The sequence below is a fragment of the Hippocampus comes genome, unplaced genomic scaffold, assembly GCF_001891065.2.
Source record: "Hippocampus comes isolate QL1 unplaced genomic scaffold, H_comes_QL1_v1.1 scaffold407, whole genome shotgun sequence".
NCBI classification, from domain to species: Eukaryota; Metazoa; Chordata; class Actinopteri; order Syngnathiformes; family Syngnathidae; genus Hippocampus; species Hippocampus comes.
Window position 1 is genome coordinate 33,851 of NW_017806178.1, and position 11,864 is coordinate 45,714.

The window sequence follows — 11,864 nt, forward strand, 5'->3', positions numbered from 1 at the left end:
CGATTCAACTCCTGATGACAAGCCACCATCCAGCGAGGAAGCAATGCAAATAGCAACAAATCCTTCAGTATGCACAAGAATTACCAGACATCGGTGATCAACGGGACAGTTACTTGCAACTAGCAACAAAACTGTATGACACGCAGGCAAACATTGTCATAAACCAAAGAATGCATCCAACCAAACAATCCAAAATAGACACACTTCTTTTCCCAAGACAGAAGAAAAATAAACATTAAAATACTGTACGTATTTTACTGTTGTGAATTTTTTTGGGATACACCTGTATTGCAGTTTTTGTTGTATAAACAGTTTTTGGACAGTATATTTTTGTATTTTATTGATTGTGTTGTTACACGTGCATTTTGTCAACATACTTGCAGGTTCATAAAGGACATGTACCATGCTCATTTCCCAAATGAGGAATTTCTGTTATCAGGACAAATTGGACAGCGCAAACACAAGTCCGCACTAGAGAATATTTACTGTACCTGTATATTGTCCATTGTGTGAAGACGATACAGGAAATAATCTCTAGTAAGGAATAATATTTGCGCTGTCCAATCCTTCCTTATAAAAGAATTTCCTGTTGTGGGAAATGAGCATGGTACATGTCCTTTATGAACATGCAAGTCCAGTGAAACTCCTCTAGAACGAAACCTACATGGGCGAAAATACACCCTAATGTGAAAAAATATTCATGCATTCACACCATTCCAATTCTAATGCCCCCCATACAACGAAAAACCCCCTGTTGCGTTATACGAAATCATTTTCTCTGCTCCGAAGACATTCACTAAGACGAAGTCTAATCCAACAGCGACCTCTACTGCTTCGTTCGGAAATGGTAACAGCAACCACCACACTGCTTTACATCGTGAACGATGTTTATTTCGGTCACAGCTGCGAGTTTCCTGAACGCAACATACTGATAGCTGCTCTGCCATTGGCTTACCGAGCATCATCCTGGCCTCCGATTGGCCAAGAGGGACCTCACTGTCTATGTGTGTAGATACTGAAGCTCAATCCGTAGAAGATAGAGTGGAATGCATCCGATTAGCTGCTCAGAGTAAATTGCTTTTCCTTGAAAATGCTTTACTTGTTATCAGGCTAAAAACCTTACGCTAACTGGAGCGCTAATGAGAGAGAAGCGCTCCAGTTAGCGTAAGGTTTTTAGCCTTTGAGAGCTACCTATGGCCATTGAGGACTACGAAGCGTCCCGTGGCTGGCTTAAAAGTTCATTGCATGACATCAGCTGAGCAACGCTGTCTTGGGTGGCGATCGAGGGGAGGTCGAGTTAGAGACAGTGAGATGGTGGAAAGAAAGTATCGAGTGGGACTTGCTTGTGTTTGCGCCACTGCGTGCTTCTGTATGGCTTCCAGGTTCTGGGTAGTGGAAATTCCATTGTTATTAAATGATCGTTAATGTCACATCGTAGTCGAAATTTTAATGCATGGGTTTTTCGTCCGGGTGAGGAAATTTCCTTTTGAAAGAACTCTGTAGATGGGAATATTTACTGTATATTGTCCTGTGTCCAATGTATGTTGTGTAGCAGATGTGTATGTATTGTTCAATGCATGTAGCAGCACAGAGGGCATGTCGTCCGAGACAAGTTTCTCCTACGGGAGACCAAATAAAAAGTCAAATCAAATAAAAAAATATGTACAGACAGTGCTGTGAAAAAGTATTTGCCCCCCCCCCCTCCTCCTTATTTCAATTTTTCTGTTTTTTTTGGTGGGTCGTGGGCATCTATCCACACATAGGTTTCAAATAATCAAACCCTTTTTATTATCACTCAGAGACAACTCAAAAGAAATACAACATGCAGTTTTTAATGACAATTCAATTTATCAAGGCACAAAAAAGAAATCCAAACCTTTCTGACCCTCTAAGAAAAAGTTGGATCACAAAATAACTGTGACTAATGACAGTTTTGGGAAAGCTGACGTCAATTTCACAGGCAACACCACATTTGTTGAATCAAAAAAATCATGTGAATAGAGTCTGTCAGACAAAGTGAAGTAGGCTACAAGATTTCAGGAAAAAAAACGCATCATGCCACCATCCAAAGAAATTTGAGAAGAAATTAGATAAAAAAAGTTATTGAAATATAAATAACTAAAATTGAAATCTAGAAAAGGTGACAAAGCCATTTCCAAGACTCTCAGGCTCCATGAACCACTCTCACTACCATTATTCACAAATGGCGAAAACATGTAACAGTGCCAAACATTCCCAGGCATGGTCGACCGGCTAAAATTACTCCAAGAGTGTAATGATGTATCATCCACAAGGTTGCAAAAGAACCTAGATCAACATCCAAATAACTCCAGAGCTTGCTGACCTCAGTTCGGATCAGTGTTCACCACTCAACCATAAGAAAGACACTGACCAAATATGGCATCAATGGGAGAGTGCCCAGGCGAAAAACATTGCCGTCCAAAAAGAACACAAAGGCTCATATCACATTTGCCAAAAGACATCTTGATGACCCTCAAGACTTGTCTATGTCCCTCATAGACTCCCTGATCCGCACAATCAGGATCTACAGCAGTGACATCGGGATGTCATTCGGGCTTGAGAAATGTAGTCGGATGATGACTAAGAGAGACAAGGTAGTCCACACTGAAGGGGTCTCACTCCCTGAAGGACCAATATCAGACATTGAGGACAGCTACAAGTACCTCGGTATACCACAAGCCAATGGCAACCTCGAACTGGCAACAAGGAAAGCGGCTACGGCCAAACACCTCCAGCGGATGAGGCAAGTCCTAAGAAGCCAGCTCAATGGCAAGAACAAGACCCGGGCAATAAACAGCTATGCCCTGCCAGTAATCCGATACCCTGCAGGAATAATAAGGTGGCTAAAGGAAGAGATTCAGACCATGGTTGTTAAGACCCGAAAGCTCCTCACCATGCATGGACGGTTCCATTCCAAATCCAGCACCCTGAGACTGTACGCAGGCCGTAAGGAAGGAGGCCAGGGATTGGACGAATGAGTGTTAGAGCCACTGTCCAGGATGAAACATCCAAGCTCCATGAATACATCAAGGAGAAGGCTCCAACGGATGACGTACTCAGAGAATCTCTCAGAAAATGGGGAACAGAGGATGAGGTGCTGGAAGAGGGACCATCATGGGAGGACAAGCCCCTACACGGGATGTACCATCGGACCATAACGGAAGTGGCTGATCTCAAGAAGTCCTATCAGTGGCTAGAGAGGGCTGGCCTAAAGGACAGCACAGAGGCACTCATCCTGGCTGCTCAGAAGCAGGCCCTGAGCACCAGAGCTATTGAGGCCCAGATATACCACACCAGACAAGACTCAAGGTGTAGGTTGTTCAAAGAGGCACCTGAGACGATCCAACACATAACTGCAGGGTATAAGATGCTGGCAGGGAAGGCTGACATAAAATGCCATAATCAGGTGGCTGGCATAGTCAACCGAAACATCTGTGCGGAGTATGGACTGGAAACCCCAAGGTCAAAATGGGAAACACCTCCAAAGGTGGTGGAGAATGACCGAGCGAAGTTCCTGTGGGACTTCCAGATCCAGACTGACAAGATGGTAATTGTGAACCAACCAGATATCGTGATCATAGATAAAGGGCAGAGGAAGGCCGTTGTCGTGGATGTAGCGATCCCAAGTGATGGAAACATCAGAAAAAAGGAACATGAGAAACTGGAGAAATACCAAGGGCTCAGAGAGGAGCTGGAGAGAGCCTGGCCTGAAAAGTAAAGGTGACAGTCGTGCTTGTGGTAGTCGGAGCACTCGGGGCAGTGACCCCCAAACGAGATGAGTGGTTGCAACAGATCCCAGGAACAACATCGGACATCTCAGTCCAGAAAAGCGCAGTGCTGGGAACAGCAAAGATACTGCGCAGAACCCTCACGCTTCCTGGCCTCTGGTAGAGGACCCAAGCTGAATGTCGGACGTACACCACCCAAGGGGTGTGACAAGGAAAATATATATATAAATATAACACACACACACACACACACACACACACACACACACACTCATTTATAGACCGGTACTCACAATCCAAACTCCTCATGAGCATTCAACCCTGTGGTCCAAGGACAGCTCCCAAGAAAAGGTTCAACTGTGCAGCATCGAACATCCACATCACCAAAGCCAACCTTTGTTTGGGTCCTATTCACTTGACATTTTTGTTGTTATATTTTCTTTGAACTGAATTTTCCTCTTTAGAACTTGAATCATATTGTATTTTTGTATCAGCAGGGCCATCGGTGATCCATCATCTGCATCAACTGCTGAAAGTCGAGTAGTAGACCATGAAGAAGAAAAGTAGATCCCTAAAGTCATCCGAGCTATCACAGCATTCCAGGAGAGCCTGTGAGGGGAAGAGACCATGTGGAAGTAGAAGGAAAACTCAGAGAAACAGTCATATGACTGCAGTAACATCTGACCTGCGTCATAGAGATGACAAAACAGGTTCTACCTACACTTTGACTGACAAGCACAAGCATTCAGATGTCAAGTCAAAATCCTCCAGTGAGTGGCGGATGGATTTTTAAGTTGAAAGTATTTTGTCAAACAGTTTACTGCTTGGAAAGTTCGAGTGTCTATTGAAATATGCATTGTAACTGGGAGGGATGGCGATGGTGAAAGTTAAGCAATGCTATTATAAATACTTTAAATTATAGCATATTTAAACCATGTTTTGTAATGACACTTTTCACTGAACACGAACGGAATTTTCACCATAATTTTCCAACTGATGTTTGATTTCATCCCCAAAGGAATATCCACTGACATGTGCAGATTGTGCCATGGCAAGTTTTCTCCACGGAGTCTACTGCCTGCCTTCAACAAATGGCCTCAGGATTTTCCTGATATTGTTCATGACGAAGCATATGCTGTTGACCAGTCACCACCTGTATTCCATGTTGACTTCCAGCAACTGGTTGGAGTGCAGTTAGACCCTGACCCTCGATTATCGGAATTTGTTTGCAAGAAATGTCACAGCGAGTTCTATAAGTGCCACAATATTTTGGTCAGGTTTTTGCAGATGGTTAATCACCTGCCTCTTGGGAAAGACAATTCTAACAGGTGAGACTTTGTAAGCACCATATTTGGTGTCAGAATTTACTGTAGTTACTTTGATGTGTATTTTAATTTTCCTTGTAAATCTACAATAATTATTTATGCTTTTTTTCTCAGGCACAATCCAATGTTTTCGGACTCATTGATAAACGATGGGTCAACAAGTAAGAAAAATCATCACCTGTTTGTCCTTATTGTTAGAACTTCAAAGTTACTTTAACAATTTGCTTCAATCTGAGACATTTTTGTTGTTATATTTTCTTTTCCTTCCAGTTTCACAAACACTTTCCTCAGACACTGCGTGCCTTCACAACCTTGTGTCATGGGCTCATCATCATGGAGAGGCTTGCAAATCTTGCCCTGATCTGAAGGAGGTTCTTGAGGGGCAGTGCTGGGGCTCAGTCAAAGCAGTGTGGTGTTGTGTTGCTGGGCACAGCTACACTATAGACACACAGAGCACTACCTCCGCCAGGTTTGGTTATGTGCTCAACTCAGGAGAGAGTGGAAATGGTGCCAGAGATATTTCAAGGGAGGTAGACTGTGATGGAAGGAGCACTGCGGTTACAGCAATCTGTCTGGCTCAGCAGACTAAACCAGCAGTCACTCCGCTGATTCAAAGTTCAGCACTGGCTGACTGGACCTGCAGCAGTCAAGGTACAGTTACATTCACAGCTTTCACAATGAAATGTGTAGCATTTTTCTTCACAGATCACATTTTCAATCAATACAGTATATGGCTACTGAAAAATAGTTACAGGTTGTACACGTACAACAATCAGAAGTCTCCTCAAGTTGAATAACCATATTGATTATAAATATTGCCGCGTGGGGGAAATTTTTGTGAAAGCACAAGCACCTCTGGCTGGGTCCCATTCACTTGAATGAGAGCCGCAGCTGGAGAGCTTGGCGTTCACCTCGCATAACTGTTCTGGCCCCCGCCTCGAGGGTGGCGTCTTCGGGGCGGACACCGAAGTGTGATGCCTAGCCTTGCCTTTTCCTTTTTAACTGTAATTTTTACAGTTACAAAGTTACTGACGGCTATATGTGGACTTAATGGACATGGCCAACCGTACAAATCGATGAGGTGTTGTGACTTTATACCGCACTTTTAACATCCCGGGCAAGAGTGAGACAAGCGGGACTTGCTTGGATTGTTATCGGGTCTGGCAAAAGTGTAGCTATTTTAGTCCTTAAAAATGTCTTCCCATGAAATGGCCATTCGCAGTGACATGTTTGGGGTGTTGAATTTCATGAAAAATATGTGTGTGTGTGTGTGTGTGTGTGTGTGTGTGCGTGTGTGCGTGTGTGCGCGTGTGTGTGTGTGTGTGTGTGTGTGTGTGTGTGTGTGTGCGCGCGCGCGCATATGCGTGCGCGCGCAGTGGGTATTGTTTTGAATGTTACTGCTCAGTCAATATTTTTGTGATCTATTCTTTGAAGTATGAATATCAAATATATTTACAGTGAAACTCCTCTACTACGAAACCTACATGGGCGAAAATACCCCCAAGTGTGAAAAAATCTTTATGCATTAAAACCATTCCCACTTTTCTGCTCCCCCTACAACGAAAAATATCCCTGCTGCGTTGTACGAAATCTTTTTCTCTGCCCTTGCCTCGCAACGACATTCACTACAACGAAAACAAGCCTTCCGCAAAAGTCTAATCCGACCTCAGCCTACAGCGACTCCTACTGCTTAGCTCGTAAACGGCAACAGTAAACACCTGTCAGAGATTTTCTCGGACAAAGTTAAAGAAATGACTCGGCACACAGGAAAATTGTCTTCAATATCGGCGTGAGCGGATCTCTGAGCGCGAATGACTGTTTAGTTGCTCCGTGATCACACTCTCCAGCTCCCTTCCCGCCAATTCCGAGTTTTATTGTAACATACAAGGAAAACACTGCCCCCGATATTTGCATACCGCACCCCCGGTCCGGCCCCTCGGTAGGGATTGGTTACCTGGGTTTAAGCTTTGAACCACCGGTACATTGGCGCCTTTCTGTCTGGTCTGCATTGAATCAACATGTTGCAGACTTTGCGGACGGCCAATGTTGCCTGGGCGCGACGGGTGTTCTCAAACTGTCTTTTGTTGTTCAACCGCTGTTCCCGAATTATTCATTCCCCCTTTGTGACCGACTCTAGCCCTCTCTCCTTTGATCGCCCACCTGCATTGACGTGTTAATTGTGGACTTCAACAGCCCTCCGTCCAGGTGGCCAGCACCTTTGTGCACAGGCATTTGGGGGTGCCGGATACGCACCCAAACGTTTAATTGTGCCCAAATTAAATGAAACTTTAAACATGATACAATTTTGCTCATAGATTCCTCTAACAACACCACAGTAGCTTTCACATGTGCGGTAGTACAGGAAGTATTTATTAGTTTCAGATGCAGCACGAATGTTGCATTGTTAAAATGGCTACAAAAATGGACCTTTGCAGACCAAGTAGTGAAGAAAAGAAAAGCTTTAACGCTTGAAGACAGGATAAAAGGAATAAAAATGAATGATGGAGGAAGCAAAGTAAAAGACATTATGCAAGAAATTGATGTAAGTGAAAGTGAATGATGATCGTAAATTTTTCAATTTCTTTCCCTTTTTTTTTCTTTCTATGCTGGCTATATGAAGTGTCAAACAAGTGTATGCTCATACTTATGTACTATTGGAATAATAATAAAGAGTACACATACGTGTGTGTGTGTGTGTGTGTGTGTGTGTGTGTGTGTGTGTGTGTGTGTGTGTGTGTGTGTGTGTGTACATCTGAGAAAAAAATTTGCTGTAGTGAAAAGTCCCCTGTTGGGAAAAATTTCTTGCTGCCAACATGATTTCGTTGTAGAGGAGTTTCACTGTACAGTTTCACTAGACATAATTTGGTGCACATGTATGTGTGTGCAATGTGCATTGTTTTGAATGTCAATGCGAGGTAATTGTTTTGAGTGATTTATTCTTCGACGCATTAATATTAAATATATATACAGTATAAGACTCCTGCGTGCTGTCCTATAATGTTCTTGAGAGAATTTTTAAATAAGGAAAACTATTGATCACTCTAAATCAGGGCCGTCAAACCCATTTTCACTAAGGGCCACATCAGCAAAATGGCTGTCTTCAAAGGGCCAGATGTAACTTATAATAACAACTTAATATAATTGAATGCAATATAAAATAAATGTAACTACTCCTTAATTTTAAATAACTCTGAATTTATTACTTATTTAAGTGAAAAACATTACAGCTCCATAGAAAACATGTTTTCCTACTGCTCTGTTATAACAAACACTTTTAATTTGTCCTCAAACAAATCCACACATAAAACATGCAAACGGCAAATAATTGCAAAAGCAGCTGCAAATAAACAACATGTAATCGAACATAAACAACAAAATAAAGGTTGACTCGGGTGACAAATAAATGGTCAAGTTCTTAGGTTTTTGACTTCACGCCTCAAATAAAAAGTGATAGCTTTCACCAACAGCGAATGAAAAAACTGTGTTGCTGTGGGTCACATCGGCCAGCTGCGTTGCAAGATTTTCTGCTAGTTCCTTAACTCGGTCCGAGTGGTGTTTCTTGAATAACTCACATTTTTAAAAGTCTGTAACTGTTATCGACACAACTGCTCACAGATCTTTAACATGCACTTCTTCAAAAATTCTCCTTCTGAATATTTCGCTCCGTGTTTGGTGTCAAAATGTTGAAAACGCAGATTATACTCTTTGACAGCTGACACCATTTATGAACATAAAAGACCGGTCTTTCTCCTTGAAGCAAAAACACGTATTCTCCTTCCCATCTTTCTTCAAACAGTCTCCCGTTTGCATCAACTTTTCTCTTCCTTGACATTTTGGGAAATGTATTTTTTGTTTAACACATAATTTTAAACTATAGATTTTTGGATGTTCCGTCCTTTCAGGCTCTCGTGGGCCAGATGTGACACACATGCTCTAAATTGTCCTGAGGCATGATTGTGAGTGTTCATGGTTGTTTGTCTCTGTGTGCCCTGCGATTGGCTGTCAACTAGTTCAGAGTATACCCCACCTACTGCCCGAAGTTAGCTGGGATAGCCACCAGCACACCCACAACTCTCGTGAGGATAGAGCAGTTCAGTTAATGACTGAACAAAGAATTGTTCACGAAGTGAATTTCTATCGGTTGGCAGCTCTGTTCATGTGCTGTGGTCCAAAATTTCGGTGCAACTAACTTTAGCACTGGTGCAATCAGGACAAAAAGTACAAAAAGTTCGCCGCAAGCACTAATTTAGGTGAAAATATTTTGTAATCGATGACAGCTTTAAATAAAGAGCTGATTAACAACACCACAGTGTTTGTCAAGTCCAGTAAAATGTATTTATATAACCTTTAATCACAAAATCGTCTCAAAAAGCTTCACATGCTCACAGTTATCATATTAACATCCCCTGATCCAGTGGTGGCTGCTAGTCTGTCAAGGAGGGGGAAGCTCAATTTTGGCCGACATCATAAAATGTGTCCGTTTATTTCTACGTGAATTCTACTCTCCGTTCCTTTTCAAGACAATGATCAGTGACCCTGTCATACCAACAAGGTGTCTTTTTCAGGGACTTAACTAGTGTCCTACAACTACAGCAACTACAATAAAACCCACCAGAAATAAAACATTAATTCGTCGCTACTCGTTTTCAACAAAGAGAGTGTCGCTAAGATGATTAGAAGAAGTCTGAGAATGACAATTGAAAGAATGAGAATTGAAAGATGCTCCCACGGACGCCTGCACCAAAAGATCGGTGATTGGCTCATTTTGCTGTCAATTAAAAAGAGATTCAGCCTCAGACAGATCATCCAATCATCATGCAGATAATCTCAGCGTCCGGGCCAGCCAATACACGCCCACTGTCCATAGACTACCAGAGACGCTGAGCGTCCGGTGGGCGGGACAAAACCAGCATTTATCCAATGACTCGTCTCGTTTCAATGCATTTGGACAACTTACACTGAACTCTCTAGACGCCCAGCGTCCGCGCTGTAGATGCTCAGCGTCCACACAGTTTAAAGCACAGTGAAGCTGCGGGAATGAATGAGAAGAGAGTCGCGTCGTAACCAGAAATAAGAAGCTGATTCGGAATAAAAGTTGAGCGCGTTGTAGCGCATATTTAGTCAATGACATGTACACACAATTGTATGTACACACATATATTTGATCACTTATTTTTTGACATTTTAGGGGAAGCAGAGCTTCCCTTGCAGTCTTAGAGCAATCGCCTCTGCCCTGATCTTAACCCCCAACAGGACAACGAAAAAAACAAAACAAAAAAAAAAACTTACACGAGAAAAAAAATACAAAAGTTCAAGAAGGGCCTGCAGATGACAGAATCATCCTTCCAGGATGACCACACTGTAGTAGATTCTGAGTGGGCAACGTTTAACACAATATTGTGCTTTACAATGTTAGTTAGAATGACATTAAAGTCAATTTAACAAGCTGAAATGCTGCAGGAAGACTCCTTCAGAGAGGACAGTCCTCCCTAAACCCGGCCAGTTGAGTAAAGAAGAAATTTTAATAGCACCGCTTCCGAGTATGTGATCCACCCCAGTTCTTGTCCAGATCAGCCGGAGCAGAATCCGCACAGCGACAGCCAATTGGATCTTCATCAGTTGTACTAAATGCAAGACAGTACAAATGAATGGGTTTTAAACATTTCTACGAAGGTAGCGGCTCTAATCTCCAGGTGTAGGGCATTCCAGAGCACTGGAGCATGAATAGAAAACACTCTAGAACTTTTATTTGCGCCTTAGGGTCATCAAAATACGGAAATACTAACGGCTAAAACTTTTTCAATCATACTTATGTTTAATGGAACCCACCCAAGGTGACAATTAGCAGTGATGTGTTCCTCGAGCCGGTCCTTGGCCTCGAGGACCGGCTCGAGGACCGAAGGTCAGTCCTTGGTCCTTGGCCTTGGCCTTGGGAGTCAAGTCCTTGGCCTTGACCTTGGCCTCGGGTTGCCGGTCCTCGGACACAATGAGGGATTAGAGCGTCGAATCCCTAGTCCACAGGTATAAAGTGGGTCCGAGGACCGCAAAAACCACGAGGGAATCAAACAAATTCTATCCAGGAAAACCCATATTGCTGGATTAAGCTGGCGCTTTAAAAGGGGCGGGTCTGCCACTGACAGATGACAGTTAGCGCAACGGTATAAAGAGCGGCATCACAGTTAGTTTCAATCACGAACCACGAGGGAATCAAACAAATTCTATCCAGGAAAACCCATATTGCTGGATTAAGCTGGCGCTTTAAAAGGGGCGGGTCTGCCACTGACAGATGACAGTTAGCGCAACGGTATAAAGAGCGGCATCACAGTTAGTTTCAATCACGGTTTGTTCCGTTCGCGATCGGCAGTTTAAATAGCGTGTAAAGTCTTTCTGTAACAGTGGTGTCTTTTATGTAGTTATTTTTGCACAGTCGTCACGTTTCTGGTGGCACTAGAATGTTTGTTTGAACCAAGTAATTTGCGTTACAGCTGGAGTCAATAATGCCGGCACTTCACTTCCGGGTTTAGCCGTTGGGATTTGGAGTCCTTTTGCTCGATTCCAGTACATAACTTGCTGAATGCTTTCTCACGTTTGGAATAATGAATATTGATAATACATAGTTTAAAATCATGGTTGATTTAATTATTTTTTATTATTATTGTGAAGTTGAAGTTATTAAATTAATTAATGTAGTATTAGTGGGAGTGGTAGTAATAGTAGTACTCAGAGAATGTTTCGAGATCAGCCATCTCATTACCTCTGCGTCCCGCGTCCTAGACGCAAAATTAACCCA

At 42.8% G+C, this 11,864-nt stretch overlaps 1 protein-coding gene across 5 annotated transcripts in view; it reads left to right on the forward strand.

The window, feature by feature from the left end:
* Positions 1-11,864, forward strand: part of znf276 (zinc finger protein 276) — a 49,037-nt gene that overhangs the window by 5,690 nt on the left and 31,483 nt on the right. For 4 of the 5 annotated variants that reach the window (XM_019897443.1, XM_019897441.1, XM_019897439.1 and 1 more), the window contains exons 2-5: positions 4,244-4,519; positions 4,768-5,077; positions 5,189-5,235; positions 5,345-5,725. In XM_019897443.1, coding sequence (XP_019753002.1) covers positions 4,300-4,519; positions 4,768-5,077; positions 5,189-5,235; positions 5,345-5,725 — 958 coding nt within the window. In that variant the 5' untranslated portion in view covers positions 4,244-4,299. The remainder of the gene's footprint in view (positions 1-4,243; positions 4,520-4,767; positions 5,078-5,188; positions 5,236-5,344; positions 5,726-11,864) is intronic. The other variant, XM_019897440.1, reaches the window with a different exon arrangement.